Here is a 24024-nt window from a genome sequence, read left to right as displayed (position 1 = left end):
TGCTCTCTTGACTACCAGTGTTTGAGCTAAGCTAATCTGAATGAGCAACCTATGCACATTTCTACATCCAAAATGCATGCACATTTACAGGACTGATTTCTGTCACCTTTTCTTGAGCCGGAGAGTGAGGCAAAAAGCTAGAAATTAAAAATGTTGAACTATTCCTTTAAAGATGTAAGTAAGAAGGTAGATTTTAAAGATGAGAGAAACTGATAGTAGTTTTCAGGGATAGTGTTGGATGGGTGGGGTGTCGGTCAGGTAGCAATTTGTCCTCCAGTTTATTTGAATAACCGTAGAAATCTTTTCCTCAGGGAAAGCTTTTTTGTTTTTTTCTCTTTGACCTGCTCTTCTTCATCAACCATCTTGTCCGTACAAGCATCTGATTTCCCCTTCATTTCCAAGGTTTGGTGGATTTCATTGAGGTGCTTGAGATCTTCCCTCTCCTTTTGCCACTGCTGTCTTTGACTCTCCAGCTCTCTCTGTATTTGGGCCACTACAGACTTTAGTTCAATATTCACTTCTTTCTCCTTGGCCAGACACAATTCTTGATTTTTCTGGCGCTCATCTTGCCTCTGAAGAGCTTCCTCCATCTGCTGTACTTTGAGGAGAGCCTCAGCTTCACTGTCCTTCTTGTGTGAAATCTGGAGTTCCAGGGTTGTGATTATTTCATTTTGTTTTAAATTCCCAAGCTCCTGCTTCTTGAGCATTTTAGTTTGGTGAACCAGCAGAAGTTCGAGGTGCAGCATATTATGATTCCTCTTCTGCTCAGCCTGCTCGTGGAAAGCCCGGGTTTCTTTCAGTGTTTCTTTTAACTGCTTCACCTCAGCAGCTAACACTTTATTTACTTTTTCGAGCTTTGTTGTGTGCTCAATCTTTTTATTTCTGAGCTCCAGAAGCTCGGCCTCGGACACATACACCATTCCTGGTGGGGGAGAGGTCTCAACCCCATCACGGGTCTTGGTTGTGTTTTGTTTTAACAGGTCTTCTTGTGAAGCTAAATTTTCCATGTTAACTTCAGTGGTTCTCTGTGTGGCAGGCACTATAGTCACTTCAGTCCCACTCTGTTGAAGTTTGAACTCAGGGACCTGCATATTTACCTGCTGTGGGGGAGAGGTCTCAAAACCGTGACAGGCATTGGTTGGCTCTCTTTTGCATTCTTCGAGAAGACCTACTGTCTCTTGAATCTCAAGAGGCTCAAACTCAGAGACGTTACTAAGTTCTTGGAGGGGGGTAGCCTCAACCTCATTCTCTAAAGCAACACTGTCTACATTAACTTTGGTTGTTTCAGTCACTATTGTCCTGAGTTGCTGATGGTCAAGCTCAGGGACCTGAACTGTTACCTGTCGTGTGGGAACTTCCATCCCATCACAAGCCTTGGTCGGCTCTTCATGGAATTGTTCTTGCACAACTGCAGACGCTTCATTGTCCACATTCGCTTCTGTAGTTTGCTCCTCAGTTACTTCTGTCTCATGCTTCTGATGATCGAGCTCAGGGAGTGGAATCATGTCTGGTACTGGTGGAGAAGCCTCAACCCCATCACATTCTTTGATCTTTAGAGGTTCTGAAACTAGATTGTCTAGGTTGACTTTGCTGTCTTCCTCAGTCACTTGAGGCACTTCTGTCCTGAGCTGCTGATGGGCAGGTACCTGAATAGTTTCCTGCAGGATTGGAACCTCTATTCCATCGCATGCCTTGGTCGGCTTTCTTCTGTACCTTTCCAGAAGAGCTGCTTTAGCCTCCTTAGCCTTCTTGAGCTGGATAGTTGGGTGTTCCTCTTGGATCACCACACGCTTACACTTGAGCTCAGAATCATCTATAATTTTAGCTGGGGGAGAAAAATCCTCAACCCCATCAAAAGCCTTCGTCTGCCCGAGCACAGTTTCTGAAGATGCCTTATTGATCTTGAGCTTGTTGGCTTCTTCTGTGTCTGCAAACTTAAGCTGTTCACGCTCTAGGTCCCCCACGTAAATCATTCCTGGTGGAGGGGTGAACTCAACCCCAATACAGGTTATTTGTTCCGTCATCTTAGTCCCGAGCTGTTGGAACTTGAGCTCAGGGATGGGAATTTTTGCCTGCTGTGGGGGAACTTCCACCCCATCGCAGGCCATGGTTGCCTCTTCTTGATGCTTTTCTTTTTTGCTTCTGAAACTTATTTTGCCAGCTTTGGTGCTTTCCTCCGTCTCTTGAAAGTGCTGACGCTCGAGGTCACCAATGTAGATCATTCCTGGCAAGGGGATAGCCTCAACTACATCACAATCCTTGGTCTGATTTCTTCTTAAGAGCTTCAGAAGAACTACTGAACCGTCTATGTCCACCTTAACTTCTGTGGATTGCTCTGTCATTTCAGTCCTGAGCAGCTGTAGCTTAAGCTCAGAGACCTGAATTTGTACGTTCTTGGGGGGAACATTTATCCCATTGCAGTCTTTGACACTGCTGGCCTGTTCCCTTATGGGGGTACGGTAGGGTGGTGGAGGATTCCAAAGCATTTTCCCTTGGACTGGTTCCCTTTTAAAATCTGCGTCATTATAAGTCTTCTCAGGAACATCTTTAGGAGTGTGCACCTGTTGTGGTGCACCCTCAGTTGTAGCCGCATCCTCAGGCTTTCTTTTCAGAATTCGATAGCGGGGCACCAGCTCTGGCTCTACGAACTGCTGATCCCCCTTCTCTGCCTGGACCTTTTTGCTGGGGTCTTTCTCTGCCCTGCCCTGCGCCTGATAGATTGGGCTCCTCACAGACTGCTGAATGTTAACAGTCTGTGGTAGATTCATACTTGCAGAAACAATTGCTTCATTCTGCCTGCGGAGATTTGTAATCCTATTGTTCCAGGAATTGAAGGTTAACTCCGTTGGCTGGACAACATTTTTCCTCTCCTTGTTCTTGCCTTTTTTGGTCTGTTTTGTTTTCTCCATTGCAAAATAACTTGAACGTGTTCTGTGTTTACTCTGTACTGTTGATACCTGGGTGTCTTTAGGATTTGTGACTACTCTGACTGACTGACAGACTGATTCTGGGTCATATTTATAAATTTGGGTTCTAGAATGTCTCATTTGATGTAAGATCAATATTCTATGATGATGATTAAAGGACATTAAATGACATAAAATGTAATGTTCCTTTGATCTTGTTTTTGTTTATTTTTAAAGTATTACCATGGAAACCATGAATTGTAGCCTACTGCTTAATTGATAATCTAAAAATGGCGTCTTTAACCAAACATTAAAGCAGGCTTAACAATCAAAGAGAAAAGTCCTGCTCCCTGTTTATTTTACACCCTTCCTAATAATACTCTTTTTTTGTAGGAGTCTAACCCAGGTCGTATATCCAACATTGTGTGTGACAGATGCAGCACAGCGAGTGAGGCCAGTGTGGTGGCCTGCTGCTTCGCTCCCTGTGGCCAGATGTTTGTAACCGGCTGCACTCGTGGAGACCTCAAACTCTGGGAAGTGATGCACATCAACCTCCTGCATGTGGAGATGACCACAACTTGGGAGTCACCTGCTGCAGCTCTGCACCCCCAGTTTAATGTTGGTGAGTTCTAGTGTGTAGGCTACATGGTCGGTTCAGCCAAACCGGGAAACATTTTAGTTATGGGTCATGGGTTTATGTTGGTTAGAATAAACCAAAAAAGTGTATGGGTTACTCTGAGACATCGCTGTGGAAAGTTTACATCTGGAATCTCCACATTACTCAAAGTCCATTGGGAAGTTTGTGACAGAAAAACTTTTTATATTTTAGCTTTGGCTCTTCTGACATCCATCAATGATCCTTTACTGTTAGCATTTGGTTAAAAAACAACCTGTTGCATTTGATCCTGGAATCAAAACGAATGAAACATTTGACTCTAATCCAAATGCTATATTTTTGGCCACATGTTGTGCTAAAGATGCTTTGCCAGGTGATGTTATACACTTCACGAACAGGCCGTCAGATTGTATTTGTCTTCTATCGTTATTAAACTCAGTGGAGTGCGAGCGCTGAGGGGGGGAATGCGGCTGTTTTTGTTTTGCAGGCGGCTGCTGTGTGGAGTTTCGACTGGCCTCCTGTGGCCAGGACAGCCAGCTAAAGATATGGATTGTTTCCCAGCGTGAAGGAGCAGGTAGGCCGACCCCCCCCCCGTCCCCTTCACTCCATCACCAGAGAGAGAGAGAGAACCTGCTGGCTGATTTAACCTTGAAATCTCTCTGCAGAATAGAGGAATTTTATTAGTACGTGGAATAAATCAGCTGCAGACAGACTCATTAATAATGGATCACTTTAAGACATTCTGCTGAAATACAGCAGCTGCAGAGGACCGTGTGTGTGTGTGTGTGTGTGTGTGTGTGTGTGTGTGTGTGTGTGTGTGTGCGTGCACGTGCGTATGTGTGCGTGCGTGTGTTTGTGTGAGAAAGAGTTGGGAGGAAATCAGGTGCATATATCCACTTTGACATTTATATCTTGTGTCGACCGACGGCAGAACAAGAACATTTCTGGTATGTTCATAGGTTGTGTAACCAGCCTGCAGACTATATTTCCATTAATGTGTGAACACGCCATGTTGTTAGTTCCCTTAGAAGTGTTGCCGCGGTAACGTCTGATACGCAATGTGTCCCACGCATTGACCCGCTGTGTGCAGACGATAGGGATTTTTTATGTATTTATTTCTTTATCTCTGAGGAGCTTGCAGAAGAGACACAGAACAATATCTTCTCAGTTTTCAGATATTGTGTTTCTGTGTATTCGAAAATGTGCATTCATGTTGTCTTTGAAGGAGGATTGCTGTTTGCTTGAACTCTTTCACTGTTTTATAAGAAATAAGCTCAAGGTTTCAGAGGATTCAGAAAAGCCTATGGGCCAATTTTCAAAGCTGGGATCACTGTCTAGAACATTTTTCTAGTCCCCAGTTTGTGTAGCAGTCCAATATTTATTTGGCTCCATATCCAGTGTGGTCTTATTCCATGTCTGTTTGGTAAAATTTTAGGGTTTGCCGGCTTTTCCTTTACAGTCTTCCTGCAGATCCTTAGAAAGTCTCTCATGCATCGTATTAAAATAAGGCCTTAATTGGTCTGGATGTGAAATGTCAATTGCATTCATAATTGTATTCATGGTCGCTTTAAAATGTATTTAAAAAGTTCTTATTTGAACTTAATGAAACCTTCTGAAAACCTGCTTTAACCCAACAGCATGCTGATCACTCATCAAGATCCTTTTATTTTTACTCTCTCAGATGTTAAAATATTTTTCAGGTTTAAATAATACATTTTTTGTCCCCCTGTTACTAATAAGCAATAGTGTTTCACATCACATCATGAATAGGCATGAACATTTGCCTCCCACGGAGTTTAAAAACAGTGTTTACTCTAATGGAGAAGAGGGAGGTTTAATTTATTACACGTGTGGTTTTAATTCAAATGCTACCACACACCAATTAGTTGTGACACATAGAATGAATTATTACTCCTTGTGTGTTTGTATTTAAGACTCGGAATGTCTCAGGTTTATTGCCAAAAACAGAACATCTTTTGTTTCCAAGCAGCTGTCAGCGGGGGGCACAGCTGCAAGTAGAGGGAAGAGAGGTACTGACATAAAGTTTGGAGTGTGTGTGTGTGGGGTGGGGGGGGGGGGGTTGTAAGGGGGGGTTAGTCTTTGAAGTATCTGTTTGCTAACTTCAGAGACGGAATTTTAGATTTCTTTTCTTTTCAATGATTTGGTTGCAGAACAAACATAGACATGATTTTCTGTTAGAACTCTAACCTTGCCTGTGTGTGTGTGTGTGTGTGTGTGTGTGTATGTGTGTGTGTGTGTTGACCCCCAGCCTGTGTCATGAAGCTACATTACACTCTCACCAGACAGTCGGCTCCAGTCCTGTCTTGTGCCTTCTCTCCTGAGCTGGTCATCTCGGGGTAAAGAGACGCACGTCACACACACACACACACACACACACACACACACACACACACACACACACACACACACACACACACACACACACACACACACACACACACACACACACACACACACACACACACACACACACACACACACACACACACACACACACACACACACACACACACACACACACACACACACACACACACACACACACACACACACACACACACACACCTTAATAATTAATAAACACCTGCGTCTGCATTGGAATATTGGCTTTGGTGCCTTTTTGTTGTCACTTGTTTAGGTATTTGCAGTTATATCCTATACCTAATTACCTATACTAATGTGTGACGGATAAAGTTTATATAAATGTATCTTTTTTTTCCTGTGCTGAAACAGCAGATGCCACTGCTGAGCAAAGCACTGATCCTGCTGTTCACTCATTCGGCCACAGGAGGAGTGTATTTTGTTGTGTTCAAGTTCTCTGCTGTTCCTGCCTTCTATTCAAACATACTCAAGGTTAATCTGTGCTCTGTTGGTAGCGTAACAAGGGGCGGCGCTGGGGACAAAGCAAAAATGCCCCAAAAATTATCTTTAAAAAAAGAAGAAGAAAACATCTGAATAACTTGTGTCTTCTCTTTTGATATGAATCCAGTTTGATTATTTCATTTGTATTCTTTAATGCAAATGTGAACACGCATGTATGGATTCTGCAAATTATTTTTGACTTTGTCTACCCTGTAATTATTCTACAGCTCAGTGGATAAAAGTGTTGCAATATATGATGCGGTATGTAAAGGGAACATTATTTCTATAGCACATTTAAAAACAACATCAGTAACAAGTAAAGCAAAATAAAGGCCTCACACATTGTGGGTATTTTTTGTTGAGCTCTGCTGCTTCACTTAACTGTGGCAGATGAGATTTGTGAACAATAAATCGCAGCTAAAGACACCGAGATGCCAAACTTTACAGTTAAAAAAAAAGTATCTAATGTATTATTGGCTCTTTGCTCTCAGAACCTGGGAACCTTGCTCCACACATTGAAACAGGACAAACAGGTAAAAGAAAAATTACCCGACCTCCCGACGCTGTGCAATCTCTGCCGCTAACACACAAACAGAATTGTAGTCCGATCAAAATGTGCATTGATGCAATATTATATTCTCCAGTCATTGAAGTGGCACCCGCAGGTATGCACCTGCAGAGCGCTTTGAAGTGCTCCAAGACTGTACCGTCTACTTTTTTTCAACAGGTAGAGGGACTTTTCAAAGCCGATCTTTTCCTGTGCCAGATTTTACTCTTCACATGTCTTCTCCTCTTCCTCATCCCTTCAGGTATGTGACTGCTGTGGCTCTGTCTCCCTCCATGCCGTGGATTATGACCGGCTCCATGGAGTGAACCGTAAACCTGTGGGGAGAATATAGGAGTCAGCAGGACTGGTAAATACTTAAAAGAGAATTGTTTAGGTTTGGCGTCTTTAAATGCACAATCACTTCTCTCTCTTTTCTTTCGTACAGTTAGCAGTAATTCAAAGCCCAGAAGCAATTTTGTGTGCCAAAGCCTCCCCAAAAGAGTGTTTTGGGCGATATCCAGCAAAGAGAAGCTCCTATTAAATGTGCATTGCTGTCTGGCTGCCGGTGTCTAGAGGGAGATTTGTGATTGATGTTTATTGGGGCAGTGGGGCAAACTACCACTGAGCCTCAGAGAGCTGTTGTATTGACGTGAGTTGTCTTTTAAAAAAAGTTTCTAACCAAACATGAAAGAAAACATTTGGAAGCTGAATGAAACGGTGCAACTGTCAGACATCTGGATGCCTCGGAGTTTCATCTGGGCAGATTCTCATTCTCATCAATTGATGTTGACAAAGCAAATACCGGCTCAATGAAAATCTGCCTATGCCTGTTTCTCCCTTCGCTTTAATCTTGTTTCTTTCTCTTTTCACATATTATAGTTATTCCCTTTTAAGTCTCTCTGCAGGATCTGAATCAAGGCAGACAGTGTGCCAAGGTGAATTAATGCATCACTCTGTCTTGCCCTTAGAAATCCTCAGCTATTCACTGCACTTTTTAAGCCAAGAAACTCTGCTGTCTTTTTTTTTTGCCATTGTAGCTTTTAGCCATGTTAGCTGAGTCCCCCACTTGAGTCCAGTTCGAAATAACTGACAAACTATCTGATGGATTGCCATGAAATTGGGTGTAGCTAATACTTTGGTTTCTGACTTAATACCAACACATACTAATGACATTCCCATCAGCCACTTTTGTGCTATAAGGTAATAGTTTGTGCTAATTAGCATACGCTAGAATGCCTAGCTAAAATAATGAACATGGTAAATCTTATCCCTGCCTTTCATTACCCATTTTTTTTTATTATTAAGCATGTCCCAATACCTTATGTCAAATGCAGTATGCCAAATAATAATATCCAACTACATCCGGTCGTGTTTTGTAGTGTGCAAACCAGCATTTTTTAGGCGGTTCTGACCATGGACCTATTATAAAACATTCTGACCCACAATGCGACAAATGGGCTATAGGCTCAAGCAATATGGTCAAGTTCAAGGTGTTATGACGGAAGTATGTAGTAAACTATGTACATTTTAATAGGAGCTGCAGTATGAAGTGTTGTAAAAACAAGAAGTAGGCAATTTGGAACACAGGTTACGGTATATCTTCAAAACATTAGCATGGTCACTTAAGTGAGCATGTAAGCATACTTACGTTAGCACGCAGCACAATTTGTTAATGCAGAGCAGCAAGCTGTAGTGTAGACTCTTCAGGCAATCTGTAACACCTTTTAACGAAGTAATTTCCAGTGCTTTGTAAAAAGGCAACAAGACAAGGAAAATATATAAGACACTTGAATATCATTTTTAAAAAGGAGCTAAAATCAAATAAAACAGAATTTAAATATGACAATATGTGACTAACTGGAGTTTTTTTTTCAAATCCTTAACACAGTGTTTTTACTTATTGCCTGATTGGACCTCCTCTCTACCCACTAGGCTTGATTGACATCTGGCTCACTCTCCTGTTACGACCTGTTATCGCTCTTATTAGTCACAGTTTGGTGACATCAAGTGATTTCCAGTTTAGGTCTAATCAGCAGAGTGAATTAAAACATCTGTGTGACAATATGAATTGTGAGTTGGAACGGACTGGAAGTGTTGGGTAAGTTTTCTTCCCGATACAGTAGCCTTTGTGTGGCACATAGAATCATAAAGCTGCTCCTCCACATTTAGCTTTGACCAAGGGGACAGTAAGTTGGCCGCCAAAGACAACCTGAGAGGTTTTACAAACCTAAAGCAGTATTTTGAAATTGTATTAAATCCAAACAGAAGCTAGTGGTGCATTTTCAGGAGACTATATTCAGCTGCAGATTCCACACACCAGGCATATTAATGAAATGTATGCAATTAAAGGAAGCTATATGTGACCCTGTTTCACCCACTGGACGACAATTGTGGTCTATTGAATACGCTGACAGGTTTGACCTGCATAGACTATAGGCCTTTTTGTCATTAGAATCTGCTCATTTGTAATTTTCGTCAAATTTGTTGACGATAAGAAAAAAATGTCCAGACTTACTTATCCTGTAACTAATGGAGATGATGAAGAGAGATTCATATGTACATCTGTCCAAATAATGAAACGTTGCAGTCTGAGCTGTCCTAGTCTGCAGTGCAGTAAAGCTCTGGCAGTGTTTCCATGACTCACTCATAGACTGGGAGACTCCACACTGATCAGTCAGTGCTGCAGCGAGGAGGAGGTGGTGCTACTCTGATCACTGTGGATATTGACACTCAGTGCAAACGTGCTTGGGGCAGGATATCTGTTTGCTTTCTGTTTTACTCTTACCAAAAAAGGGAATCATTGCAATTTAAGGTATTTTTTTCCAAAAGATAATTGGTCCCATGTTCACAATACTGGATATTCTTATTGCAGTTGCAGCGTAAGGCAACAACAACATGTTTGGCTCCAGGGATGGTAGTGTTAGTCGGTGGATTGGTCCACCACTTTTACCGAGACTGAAAAATATCAATTCAACTACTGGATCGCAATTCAATAGGCTACACATATCTATACGATGATTACTTATGAGTTTGGTGATCACTAACTTCTCGTCTAGCACCACCATTAAGTTGAGTTTGTGGTTTTTGAGTGAAATGTCTCAACAACTGTGTTGAATGGATTGTCATATTTATGTCCCTTTCATTCAGAGCCACCCTCAGGTCAAACTTACATTTCTTGATAAAATTCCTGTAGAACTTATGTCATTCCCATCTCCCTCAAATATACTTTGTAGACAACACCATTGACATAGTCTCGCACATTCAGACCAAACTACAGCTAGTATATATGACATTGTCACTATTATACTAGGCTGACATTAGCATTTAGCTAAAATTCCAGTTCAACTTCACAGTGCTTGTAGCATGGCTGTACACTCTTAGTTTTGCTTGCAAATTTCGGAAGCGTCAACAATAAACAGAAGGTTTATTGTCAGGACAAGTTTTAATATTTAGTTTCCAAGAGCGCAAGTCCTTTCTAATACACAAATAAGTTGATATAAATGTGGATTAATCTTTTGGGGAGGAAACTATGCATTGATTGTGAGTAAACGGCTAGCAGAGGTAGGAAGAAGTGTGTGGAAAAAAAAGCACATTAACACCTCACAGTTGTCAGGCGTCTCCTCCACATTGCTATTAATGGGCAATGGAAAGCACGAGGCAGCTGGGTGGTGTCTTTAACAGGGCCGGTTTATCTCAGCCTCCTATGATAAATGATGGCCGCTCGGTCACGTACTGTCATGTGAAAGTAGACGAGCTGTAAGCTGGCACAGTTTGAAGTTACACAACCCAGGGTTTTAATTTAATTTTCTTCGGTAGATCAAATGCTTGTATGGGAGGTCATGGAAGCTGTGTATGGGTGTGCGAGAAAGTTCCACATCTGCACCAAGGGAGTGTGTGTGCCTTTCTGTGGAGTGTGAGGGAAATTGTTTGTTTGCATTAGATAAGTTTTGTTCTAGGAGATAGAGGATGGGGGTGGGTGGTATAATAACAGAGCACATCCTCCCTTTCCTGTTGTGTGTTTTGCAGGAAGGAAGTTGCCGTGTCACTCCGGGCTGCTGCTTGCTGATTGGTCGGAGGAGGATGTGCAGACAGGGCTGCGTGAGGAAAGACTGGAGGAGCTGGTCAGCATCTTTAAAAGCAAACGACATTGACAGACCAAAGCTTAGCCAGATGAACAAGGAAACAGCCACTGAGCTGGGAATCGGTGAGAATGGGAATGGGAGTGAGATGGGAATATACAACATGGTTTACATTAAAGCATATTTCTCTCTCTCTCACACACACACACACACACACACACACACACACACACACACACACACACACACACACACACACAGACACACACTGGGATTCAGTGTTTTTGAGGAGATTTACATTTTGATCCTAAAACATGACAAGCTTGAACTGGATAGCATAATATAAGCCGCTTTTTCTTCCTTTTTTTTAAAATCGATGCTCTGATTTATTTCCCCCCCATCCTCCCGCCCCACACACCTCTCCACAAATACTGATCTGATTTAGGGACGTGAAGCTGCAGCATTTCTATCTGCTTATACAATCACAAATCACGCTGCGAGGACAACCCCACAGGATGACCTTTATGTCACAAACAATGATAATCCCTCTGAAAATACGATAAGTCCATTCAGGGTCGGCCAAGGTCTCAGTGTGGACTGTCACGGCAAACCAAAAAAAATTAAATCCTCCCTGCAGTGGATGGACACGCTGAAGACACCAATGTAATGCTACCAACAGCGACACAAAGAAACAATGTAAAAATGTCATCATCAATATCACAATGAAGGAATGTATGTTTATAGGAATAGTTCAAAAATGTTGGCTTAATCGATTTCTTGCAGAGTAACAGTCCCAGAGCAGCCATCATGCAAGGGACTATGGTTAAACGTTATGGATTCATTGTGTGTATTTGTCTTTGTTTTATTGTAAGAAAAAGAAGAGAAAAAAATGAATAACATGTTAGGGTTACACAATTAGAGAAATTGTGGAAATGAATGTCTTATTGTTAGATTTGATCTCTCACCATATTTTCAATTCCACATTACTGTTTCACACACAGTTCTCTCCAGAAAACTGCATCGACACCTGGTCTGAAATATGCATGAGGTGCGCACATCCTCACAGCAGATTACATTTTTTATAATTTTTTTCTGTTGAAATAGCAAATTAAGGAGATGGTTACCCTTGAATGTTGCGTCCTTGGTAAGAAGTACGAGAGCTTTGCTGTTAGAATTTCAAAACTGGTGTTTTCAGCCAAGTTTTAATTTACACATGCAGTTTGGAAGGAAATTGAACAGAAAGTTTACATGTCGCATGATTTCCATAATGCCAAGAAAAGGCCAGTATTTGCTACGATCATGTGATATTTGTGACTGTTCCACTCACACATTAAAAAACAGACGAAAAATAGAAGAACACCCCTAAAGCTTTTCTCCTCTGCAAAGCATCTCCTATGGACTTAGCATTTACTGTATTTTCCATGTTATTTGGTACGGCGGACAGCTATCATCGTTACAACAGTATGAGGACAGAGGAAAACGGCAGATTGCCACATTTCCTGTCCTTTTGTTTTGCGCTGTGCAACCAACAACTATAATTCATGCATGCTCTTTGGGTAAATGTGTGCATGTGCATAGACACACATGCTCACAGCGCACATGCACACACACACAGCAAATTACATTCCAGCGCACTTTAGTTGATGAAATATTCATGAATCTTTGAGGAAAAGGAGGGGGCAAAAAAGTTCCCCTCGGATATAATTCAGTGTATCTCGGTGGAGACAAGCTCATTCTGCAGTTTTATTGTAGCGTCTCATCAAATTATCAATCTAAATGTAAAGTGGACAGTATAGTACTAATGGCTTGTGCCCTGGCGAAAAAATGTGGGGAACCTATGGAAATCTTCAACCCCATAAAGCTGTAAAGTGCAGTTGCTCTGTCCAAGAGTAGTTTATTGGATGAATCAGAGGACTTAATGGGTTCAGCGTGTTTCACAGCGAGAGGACATTTTGATTAAGCGCAATTACTTTCCCCTTAGGATCCAAACTATTTGTGATTGCGACATCAGGCCCCTTCTGCTGCATCTGCCTGTTTTACTTTAGACTTGATTGCAGGATTTTCAAGGCACACTGAGTGTATGGGAAGGAGCCACAGTCTTTGTGATGCATACTCGAAATCATCAGACACAACTTTAAGACATAGTTTCATCACATGCTCCAAAATAATCATCGCATTCGTTCTGCCACCCCTGACATCATTTCCAAAGTCATTAACTCAAACCTAGAACCAGATGGTTTATTAAGCATCCACGGCACATATGCATCCATGACGACCCTAGAAATACAGCTCAGAAACACTTCCAATGAGGACACTGAGGTCAGGTCTGTGGGGCCTTTTCTAGGAATGTGATGTTTTTTTTAGGGGGTTCTACACTGTATTGGTGGATATGTAATAGGCTGATTTGAGTATGGTTTGGACTGAATATATTCGAGTTTGACTTATTTTAGACCAATGTGTGAATACAATGAGCTGTACCAGTGTGTTAAGTCAACTTGGACTCAAAACCACTAATCTCCAAATTTTGGTAATTTAAAAATGTTCCGATGAATGTAACAATTTAGTGTAAAGTTTTTTGGGGAGGGTTTTGTAGACTAAATACACTTTTTTTTCCTCTTTTTTTTTTAAAAGCTGGAAACGGGTAGCTTTGGTCATATTGTCAATACATGGTCTTACAAGCCAAGACCAAGACAGAGATGGTTTCATATAAATTGATTGAATGTCACTAGCAAGATTTATAATACATCCCTCAGCTAAAACTTAGCAGTGAAATATGTTTTAAAAAATCAAATAATTAATAACTGAATTCTCAAATGCAGGCCTTTAGCTGCTTTCATTTAATTTATATCTGTGACACTGCCAGAGTACATGGTCACCCTGCACTGTAAGCTGGACTTCAAAGTGTCCTGTCAGTGACCAGAGACCTGCATCTTTTTGAATTAACGTTTAAATGTTAAATACAAAGAAGAACTTGCCCTGAATTTGAAGTCCCAGTCGTTCTCAACAGAATACTGAACAGTGTGTCTGTTTCTCAGACTCTGTGGGCCTCAGCGGCGGTCTCCTGAGGTAAATGAAGGCCCTGGAGGCAGAGCGGAGCGGCTCAGAGGCCCCGGACGAGTTCCTGTGCTGTGTCCGATGACCAGAGAGCTTGATCAGGGGGTAGAACAAAACCAGCCCCATGATGAACCTGCCCCTACAGACCACGCTCCTCACCTCCAATTGATCTCTGAAGATAGCAATAACACTATGGAAGTCAAGCCAGCTGACAGCAGTGCAACCGCTGACCTGTTTAAGCGTCTGCTATTATTGAACAATGATCACATGTCAGAGGCTGTTCATCTTTAAGTTACATAAGCTAACTACTGGGTTAAAAAAAAGTAATGCAATCTTTCTTTTGCAAATTAAAAGTTAAATTCATTACAGCCTTAGGTTTGAAATCAATAGCAAGCTGTAGCTAATGTGAACCTGATAGATGTGTAAATGTGTTGACCATAACTATTCTATTGCTGCTACATTGCATTACCTTAGACTTTTTGGCAACAACCAACAGCTGTAACAACATATACAGTTAAGTTCATGTTAAAGGAATAGTTAAAATTTTTAGCTTTTTGCCTCACACCTCCGACTCAAGAAAAGGTTGCTGAAATCATTCCTGTTACTACCAGTATGTGCATTTTTGTAAATAGAAATGGCCAGAGCTTGCTCATCCTTGTTAGCTTAGCTCAAACACTGGTAGTCAAGGGTAACAGGTCCAGTGTTGCCAACTCTTCAGTAAGGAAAGTAGCTATTGGCTGTCCAAAAAGTCGCTAGAAGTCGCCAGATGACGTCATCACCTAATTTGCATATTCGTAGATGACGTCATCGCCTAATTTGCATATTTGTAGACAGGGGTTTTATACAGTAATATTTGAATAGATGAGGTTCTAGTGTTATGAACGTGACAATCGCATAAACAACCAACGTGGTAATGTTAAGTCTAGCAGTAATCGTATGCTCCTGGTTAGAAAAGCACTGCATAACATTTTGAATTGCACTACTCGTAGACCGTAGAAGAGGTGGGAAAAGCTGCTAACTGCTAATAGTGATGCTAACGGAACACGAGCGGAGAGGTGTATCTCCTGCTCTGACCGCAGCTGGGAGGGGCTGCTGCGCAAGGACCGGGCCGTCTGTCAATGCTCTGTGACGGGGGACGGGCCAGGAGGCTCCCGCTGCTCGTTGAGAAGCGTTAAAAGTGATATTTGCTTCGGCGAAAAAGTCACCAATAAATCCAGAAAAGAAGCTAGATTTGTCGCTTGTCGCTTTTTTGAAAAAAAGTCGCCAAAGGGGTCTGAAAAGTCGCTAAATCTAGCGACAAAGTCGCTAAGTTGGCAACACTGAACAGGTCAAAAGATAAACTTGACACATCACTAACTGCTCCTGTGTGCTTGTTGGGACTTGTTTATTTTACATGTTATATTTCGCTCAATATTTGTACACGTTATGTCATTTTATAATCAAATATGTATGTCTTATGTTTTTAAATGATATGTGTAAAAATACAGTGCAACATAACGTGGTAGTTAGTGATGTTGTAAAGTTTATAATTTGACCTGCTCCCCTTGACTAGCAGTGTTTGAGCTAAGCTAACCTGGACGAGCACGCTCTGCCCATTTATATATAAAAATGCACGCAGTTACTGGAATGATTTCAGCGACCTTTTCTTGAGCCGGAGAGTCAGGCAAAAAGCAAAACATTTAAAGGCGACATATTATGCAAAAACTCGGGTTTAAATGTGTATTTCCGAGGTCTACTAGAAAAGGTTTTAATGGTTTACTGTTCAAGAAACCCATTAGTTTTCTACCATTTCCCATTTCTTCATCGCCTTTTCCAGCCTTCTCTGCTCTCTATCTCAAAAGGTTGGTTTTGACATCTACCCCCCTTCGCAAAAATCCTAGTCTGCTCTGACTGGTCAGATCTACATGGGCGTGCATGCACCGCCCTGCTCATTTACTCTATACCTACCTATATGGGCATGGTACACGCACAGCTGTCAGTTTTGTTTACTCATGGAGATCGATGTTACCATGTTTAGCTTCATTTCTACAGCAAGTGTCAGCACACTTACCACTTCTAAACCAAAAGCTTTACAACTGAACCTGGTCAGGCAGGAGTCTGAGCTGAAAACTGTGAAAATTGCATCAAGATTCTGGTTTCCCTGACATTATCCTCAGGTAAATACAGTTTATATATGTCACAGTCAATAACAGAATATGAGCTAAGTACTTATGCAAAAACCTCCTAACTTGTAACATACAACGTTTTATGTATGTCTCTACAGGTTAAACTGGGGTATGATCTACAACCCAGTGGAGTGAAAAAGCTTTGGTTGTGAAGCCATGCTGAGGTGACATGTAAACATGTACAGTAACGAGGCAGGAAAGGAATTTAACATGTCAAGATACACTGGAAAGGCATAATGTATCATTTGTATTGTGATCACTCATTTATAATAAAGTTTTATTGTTAAAAAATGTATTGTGTTGCTAACTGTCACTGTTTGCTTCGTGTAGTAAAGGATTACTTGAAACTCACATTTTCATAGTCAGGATGTTGGACTAGTTTTCTGACCGATATACATGCATTGACTTATACATTTTTTTAATTCAACCCTTTATCTCTCTGAAGATTTCTTATAAAACAGTATCATTACATTTAAAAAGACCAAAACCAGAAGCAAAGCCATAACTTGTATGTAACTGTCCAGTTGTTGCTGGTGGTCCCTGAAGAAGACCACCTGTCCCACCCAGTGAACAGTCCTCCTCTGATGAAACAGCTAGTGTGGTCCGTCAGGTCACTCATATCTGTAAAACATGGCACATTCAATGTTATATCATGTAGCCTAGCTGAAATAAACATCATACATCTGTAGTTATGGCAAAGCTACAAACTAATGAAAATATATTTTTTCTTCCATTACTAAATAAGATAGGCTACCAATAAGTTCAGTATAGCCCTTGCTCAAGAAGCAACGAGTTCTGAGTGATACTGTGCGCTTTTTGAAATATAATGGACAGGAAACAAAAAGCAGCAGAGGCAACTTACAGTATTCCTGTCTATTATATTGTACATTACACTGGAGATCTAATAGGCCTACTGCTTACATAACTACACACTGTCAACAACAAACAAATACTCTTCAGTTTCCAACACACCATACAGTTTCCCAGTCTGTTTTTCACACAGGGGCTGTCACGGACAGACTCACAGATCTAAACGTTAGCATAAAGCTAAAGGTTAAGCTAGCGGACGCTAACGCTATCTACTTAACCCAGCGGCATTATCTCGTTTCAGTCGGCGTTGGTTATTATAGGAGGGATACATTAAAGAAAATTACACACATTGAACTCATAAAAGGACAGATTTGTTTTTTTTTTAAATAGGACTACTTACATTTCCAGAGGAGAGATGGTGTCTCTCAGTCTTCAGCTTGATTCTACTCTGTTGTTGCATGAGCGAGTGGAGGCTCAGCCCATGGACCTATAAAGAAAGGCTCAGCCAGGTGTGTGTGGTTACCAACGGGGGCGTCTTGATTTGCCAATCAACTGCAGAGTTTCTGGTGAGCTTTCCCGTGGGAGTAAGTTTATGATAATGAAAACCGACCAATTTCGTCATCAGTCGGTGTTTTTTGGAACAGACCTTCAAATCCCCCCTTTTTCGAAATAAGCATCCCAGAATAAACTGACATATTTGTCTTTTTGAAGCTTGTGTGTGCTGGTAGGGACCCCAATAACCTAGAAAGTGTGCCCAAACACCGGCAATGTTTGGTTTTTCATAATATGTCCCCTTTAAAATGTGTAACTGTTCCTTTAATTAAATTAGATCTTCACTTCAGCAGTCTTTGGTTTAAAATAAAAGTCAGCAGGCTGTTTGTTTTCAGTGGGTCTTTATTTCTCTCTCCCATGGTGGCTATGGCAGTAATGTTCTATTACAGTATGTGATCACAGCTAATAAAGCTCACAATACTGAAAACATGGCAACAATTGAATTTAACGTACATATTAAAATAGAGCTGATGGCGCTGTGCCCCAAAAACATTTCTGTTTTTATCGATTTTTTTAAAACTCTGTAATATAAACTGCAATTGTAGCATGCGCTTAAACTCAACATTATTGAGAATCATAAAATGTCTTAGTAGCTGTGCAAAAATAACTATATAAAATATATTGCTTTTACAATTAACCAAGCCATTGGCGCTGTAAATAAATTAAACTAGACAGCAATAACAAGCAGATACAGAAAGGATTTCAATTCAATGTTAATGGTGATTTATATAATGTACAAACACATTTAACAAATTCTTTTTTAGAACCTTTAACACCATTTGAACAACATTGTGCATAAAACTCAAAATACAGTCTGAACTTGTCAATACATTTAACATATACCTTCACTGAAAAGAAGGGAAAAGTACATATTTATATAATTTACACAAAATGAGGATCTATAACATCCTTCCTAAAACACAGGAATGCCCGTCCTTTAGACTTTCTTACACCTTCACTGAGGACTCTCTCTTCCATTCTCCCATCTCAGCACCATGGACGTAATGAACACAGTTCAAAGCCCATCGTATTTCCCCAAACGGTTCTGTATTAACATTAAGCTGTAACTGAACATGTAGTTTAAGCACTTGAGCGGCCTGTGTATAAAGTGCTTACTGTCACCGTTGGCATTGATAAAGACTGTACAGTACATTTCCAAATATTTCCCTCAGTGCAATGTCTCCAGCTTGGCTGAACGACAGCGGACATGTTGTCATGTAACAGAAAGCAGACAGTCTTGAGCGACAGGAGAAACATCTGGAGCATTCAGTACACTGCCTGCAGTCTGTCATCACATAGGAAAACACATTGCTTGCATACTGTTCTTACAAAGCTCACAAGTTAGTCTAGATTCTGTTTGGGTTGGTTAAAAACAATGTTAACAACTCTTCCTCACTTTAGACAGAATAGTGTGTGTGCGTTGTGGACTGTATGAGAGATAAATCAAACATCTCTACACGTTGGACTCTATAAATGATCGCTTTGGTTTCATTGAAGCTACGTGAATGGCAGGATTATCCCGGGCCAGGCCGGGCTGCTTGGGCTTACTGTCCATGAAAGTGTGCGGCAGAGCCAGTGCTGGCTTGGACTCTTTGTAACAGTTGGCGACCTGGCAGAACTTCTCCGTGAACTCCTTGGCGTGCATGCCGTTTTGTAAGCTGCTCATTGCCATAGCACCCTGAGGTGGTGGAGGTTTGTGCTGCTCCTGGTAAGTGCTCACTGTTTTGGTGTAAGCCAGCTCACATTCGACAGGCCTGCTGCCCATCGCTGACACGTTGTGACACACCAGACCGTCAGACGAGTGGTTGAGCCAGCTGCGGCCGACAGACTGCAGGCTCGAGTGACTTTGCACACTATGATGCTGCTGCTGCTGCTGTTGTTGTTGCTGTTGTTGAATTTGCTGCTGAAAGCGGGCTGTCTTGTCCATTACGCCCATGAAGGGTCTTCTGGGTTTGAACTCTGTTGCAGTGCTGGCCTGTTGGCTGTGCTTTGTTTTGTCTGTGATCTTGGTGCGGACGTCGGGTCCTAGCTTGCCGCTGTCTGACAGGCTGCTGCTGGACGCCAGGCTGCTGGTGGAGCTGGACACACGGATGCTGCTGCTGCTGCCTCCTCCTCCCTGCAGTCCCACTGCACCACACAGCGCTTCCTTTCCCTGGTCAGTGTGGTTCCCCTGGGGCCCAGGGCCGGAGCAGGCCAACCCGTCCAGGGAGGAGACAGAGTGGGCAGACAACCTGTCAATCTGCCCCGTGCCCTTGCTGCAGGAGGCGTAGGCAGCCTGGGAGGGATGGATGCTCTCGTTTTCACAACTGTGACCCATGGAGACGGAGGCAGCGGCCGCCAGCAACGTGTGGTTCCCATACAGCGGCTCGTCGGCTGGGAGCGGCAGAGGGCTGATGTCGATGCCCGGGCCCGGCTTCAACATGCTGGACAAGTGCCTGCTGGGTAAGGGACTGGAGGGAGCGTACTGAGATTTGGAGCCTGCCGCGCGGGACCCTCCTCCCGCCTGCATGGAGCTCATGTGCTGGTTGGTCTTGACTATCTGGGCCTGCTTGGTGGGCTGCAGTACCAGAGCCTGTTGTTGGGCCAGCGCCTCCCGATGCTCTCGAGGGTAGCGGTGGGGGGGAAGCCTGCCGGGACCTGGGGGCGGCGAGCTGGGGCTCAGGTTCTGACTGTGGTGTCCCAAACTGCTGCTGCCAGGCTCAGAGGGTAACGCTCTGTTGTAGGAATAACTGTTCTGTGACCAGCAGGCTTCAGCTGTTCTCTCATGCAGTGAGGCCTCCTCCTCCTCCTCCTCTTCTTCTTCCAGGATTTCTTTATGACCTTCCACGCTCCTGGAAAGGCTGTGCTCTGATTGGTCCAGTTGTCCTTCGTCTTGCTCCTGGTCTGACTCGTGGCCTCCAGACGCCTGGCCTGAAGCAGCTGCGGCCCCCGCGAGGCCTCCCTTGGGCTGAGTGCGCTGCATCTGTTTACACTCCTCCTCCACTCGCGCCAGTAAACGGCGAATTTCCCGGTTATTGGGACAGAGCTTTGCTGCTTCGTGCAGGTCAGCCAGGGCCGCCATAAATTGCCTATGGATGGAAGGGAAGTTTGAAGAGTGACATTGTTAACCAAATCCAGACCGTCACAATAGACCACCAATAACAAGAAGAGAAGCTGGTCTGGATAGCTGTGCTGAAGAGCTTACCTGCTGCTTCTTTTAGCTCTTGCACGGGCATAGTAGGCCTCATAGGATTTGGGTTTCAGCTCCAGTGCTTTTGTCGCAAACTCTTCAGCCATCCCAAAATCCTACAAAAAGAGCAAATGACAATTTGCAATGACAGACAACCAGTTTATATTCAAGTCCATGTGGCTTTGTTCCATTTCTTATAACAGTATTTTGATACCAATGGCTGAATTTGACCCATAGTACATCTCCCAACCCCTCCCTTTGTGACGTGATAAAATACCTGGCAGGCACCCCACGTGTTTTCAATGGAGAAACACACAAAAGACAAACCTTGTAGGGTCTGTTTTGTTTATATCTCCTAGCTAGCTTGCGGCATGTAATCGCATCAACAGCTGGCTTCCTACAAAAGTCTTCCTGCTAGACTGGACCTGTGTAAACAAACGTTCATGGAGAGCTTTTTCTGCAGAAACTATCAGTCAGAAACTTGAACTCAACAGCTTTAAAGTTATCACACTCCTCACGTTTGCCACACATGCTCAAATCATTTAACACGCTGGAGTCCTAGTCACGGATCGTCTTTTTCTCGATACCATTTCATACCAATTGGTAAAAATCCCAGAAGAGATGTCTATACTTCACCAAAATATCGACTTAATGATGCCCTGTGACAATCATCTCACTGACAAATAATTGAGTCAGTTGAGTAAAACGCCGTATTTGAAGTCATTAAGGGATTATGCTAAAAATACACCCACTGGCTGAGGAACATAGGGGGAAAAAAGTGGAGTTGTCTCTTGAGAAGCTTACATTGGTTTTTCTGCGACAGCGAGAGAGATTGAGGTACAGAGAGACCCTCAGGTCTTTAAAGGCCTTCAGGTCATCGCCAAAGCCTTCTCTAGGAAACTTCCTCAAGGCGTACTGGTACCTCTGGGCTGCTTCTTTCATCTTCCCTTTCTGGAGGACACACGGAGGGCAAACATGCAGTGAGGAAGAGGACACAACCACAAGGAAAGTATGTGTGTGTGTGTGTGTGTGTGTGCGCGCGCGCGTGGAGGGGTACTCCCACAATAGCTGTTCTCTGGCTGGAGCTCTCCCCTTCTCATCAATCACACAAATTCGACACACAGGCAAGCTCTAACAAAACACACACACACACACACATGCTTTAATAACACACACACACACACACACACACACACACACACACACACACACACACACACACACACACACACACACACACACACACACACACACACACACACACACACACACACACACACACACACACACACACACACACACACACACACACACACACACACACACACACACACACACACACACACACACACCTGACAGGTCTGTCCTTTCAATCCACAAAACTCAATCTTGTAAATGTCAGGCATCGATCATGGCTCCTTTGGTAAGCGGTGCAGAACACACTCATCTATTCATATGACTGAGCTAGCAGCAGCAGATGATAATAACTTCATTGTTATGATGCACTAAATTATAGTGTTCATTGCTGTTTTGTTGTATTGTTTTGATAAAAACTCTGGCTACATTTGTGTTTAGTACAAGTGGGTAGCAAACACAGCATTAACACAGTAAATGTGCTCTTTACAGGTGACGGTAAGTGATTTATTTTCAGGCTGCACGTTACCTTGTACAGTAGGTTTCCCTCCTCCATTAGCTTCTGAAGGAGTATGATCAGGATATCAGGCTTGGAAGTAGCCATGGCCCACGCAGCGTTCCCTGTGGGTGAACAAGGGGAAAGAGAAAAGTCCAGAGAGGAGCGTTATGTCGTCGCTCCTGGTGCCAACACATGGTCACTGCATTCACTGGAAATTGGTACGAGGTAAAGTTACCTAAAGATTGTACCTGATCGATCGTAAGGTGACGTTCTGTAGCCTTAGTTTATTGAAGGCAGTTAAGAAATAGTTAGGAAGGGAGAGAGTGAAGAGAAAAGAGGTCATGCAACAGAACGGGTAGTCATTTGTAATGAAAGGAAAACGTGCTACTAAGTGGAGTGTGACGGTGTGCACTTACATGTCACTCAATTTTAAATGGCCTTGTATTTTCCGTATTAAATGCATGCAAACTGTTAACTATGCTTGATAAAAACTGTTAAAGTTCTTGCCATTACTCTTTTTTTCTGAAAAAGCAGAGTGCACTGCAGATAAGCCGAAGACCCAGATAGCTCTAAGAATGTCATTCAGGTGATAAGTCACATTCTTAAATTAGCCAAGCAGCACATGAGGGAGAAGAGGAAGGACACACACATGCACTGACATAGCAGTAAAAGTGAGCGTACACACACACAGACACACACACACTGAAGTGATTGAAAAAGCAGGAATGGAAACAGGGTTTTTTTCCACGACATTCCACAAAATTAGTCTGAGCTTATCATAAGTAGCATGAGATACTGAGAAAGACAGAAAAAGATCTCAACCAGGAGACAAAACAAAACACTCAGTCTCTGTGTTTACTGAGACGTGAAAGAACTTGGCAGACCACAGACAGTTTATAGCAACCACAAGACTAACAGTTAGTTTGTAAAACAACACTTAGTCAGCTGAATATCTGCACACAAAGAATTATATACATGTGCGATGGGTCATCAATAAACTACAAGCTCTACATTTCCACTAGGTTTTACATTTAGTCATAGGATTTATTTTATTTTTTTGGTGTGCTTACCCAGCTTGGCCCCTTTCTTCAGCAGCGTCACAACCACTGATGTGTTCCGACAGCCTATGGCCCTGTCCAATGGCCTCATCCCACTATAGTCCACATGCTCTATCACTGCTCCTCTTTCCACCAAATACTGGACCTATACGAGAGCAACGACAGTTAAAAACAACCGTAAACACTGTCAGAGTTGGACTAACGTAGAACTGTATATGCTGAATATTGGCACAGGTACATGCTCTCAGTAAAGGGCTACTGTAAGTGAACAGTGGTGTTGGGGTGTTGTGTTTTGTGCATGTGTCTGTGAGTGATGTGTGTATTTTGATGTTTACAACACACCTAAAACTAATTTCACTTACGATCTCGGCGTCTCCATAGAAGGCAGCGAGGTCCAGCGGAGTTCGTCCGTTTTTGTCCGTGTGATCGATGACCGCACCTTTCTCCACCAAAAACTGCACTACGTTCTTGTGTCCTTTCAAACATGCCCAGCTCAGGGGGGTCAGTCCCTCCTTGTCCATCGAAGTCAAAGATGCACCTTTGGTACAAGCA

At 42.6% G+C, this 24024-nt stretch overlaps 1 protein-coding gene and 1 pseudogene across 6 annotated transcripts in view; one reads left to right on the top strand and one right to left on the bottom strand.

Annotated features, from left to right (window-relative positions):
- Positions 1–3038: 3038 nt before the first annotated feature.
- LOC307258790 (WD repeat, SAM and U-box domain-containing protein 1-like) lies at positions 3039–14341 on the top strand (annotated as a pseudogene). Its single transcript has 11 exons — positions 3039–3052; positions 3341–3528; positions 4010–4096; positions 5792–5879; positions 6633–6666; positions 6897–6938; positions 7215–7319; positions 9122–9168; positions 10979–11156; positions 13895–13939; positions 14067–14341. The product of its transcript is annotated as a WD repeat, SAM and U-box domain-containing protein 1-like (transcript).
- Positions 14342–17947: 3606 nt separating this feature from the next.
- Positions 17948–24024, bottom strand: part of tanc1b (tetratricopeptide repeat, ankyrin repeat and coiled-coil containing 1b) — a 93159-nt gene continuing 87082 nt past the window's right edge. For all 5 annotated transcript variants that reach the window (XM_080038062.1, XM_080038064.1, XM_080038060.1 and 2 more), the window contains 6 exons: positions 23835–24010; positions 23485–23617; positions 22445–22536; positions 21586–21732; positions 20797–20897; positions 17948–20680 (listed from right to left, as the gene is read on the bottom strand). In XM_080038062.1, the coding sequence (XP_079894188.1) occupies positions 19066–20680; positions 20797–20897; positions 21586–21732; positions 22445–22536; positions 23485–23617; positions 23835–24010 (2264 nt within the window). In that variant the 3' untranslated portion in view covers positions 17948–19065. The remainder of the gene's footprint in view (positions 20681–20796; positions 20898–21585; positions 21733–22444; positions 22537–23484; positions 23618–23834; positions 24011–24024) is intronic.

The sequence above is a fragment of the Ammodytes marinus genome (genome assembly GCF_949987685.1).
Source record: "Ammodytes marinus genome assembly, chromosome: 12".
Taxonomy (NCBI): Eukaryota; Metazoa; Chordata; class Actinopteri; order Uranoscopiformes; family Ammodytidae; genus Ammodytes; species Ammodytes marinus.
The sequence above is the reverse complement of the archived record's forward strand: the minus strand, read 5'-3'. Positions and strand labels throughout refer to the sequence as shown.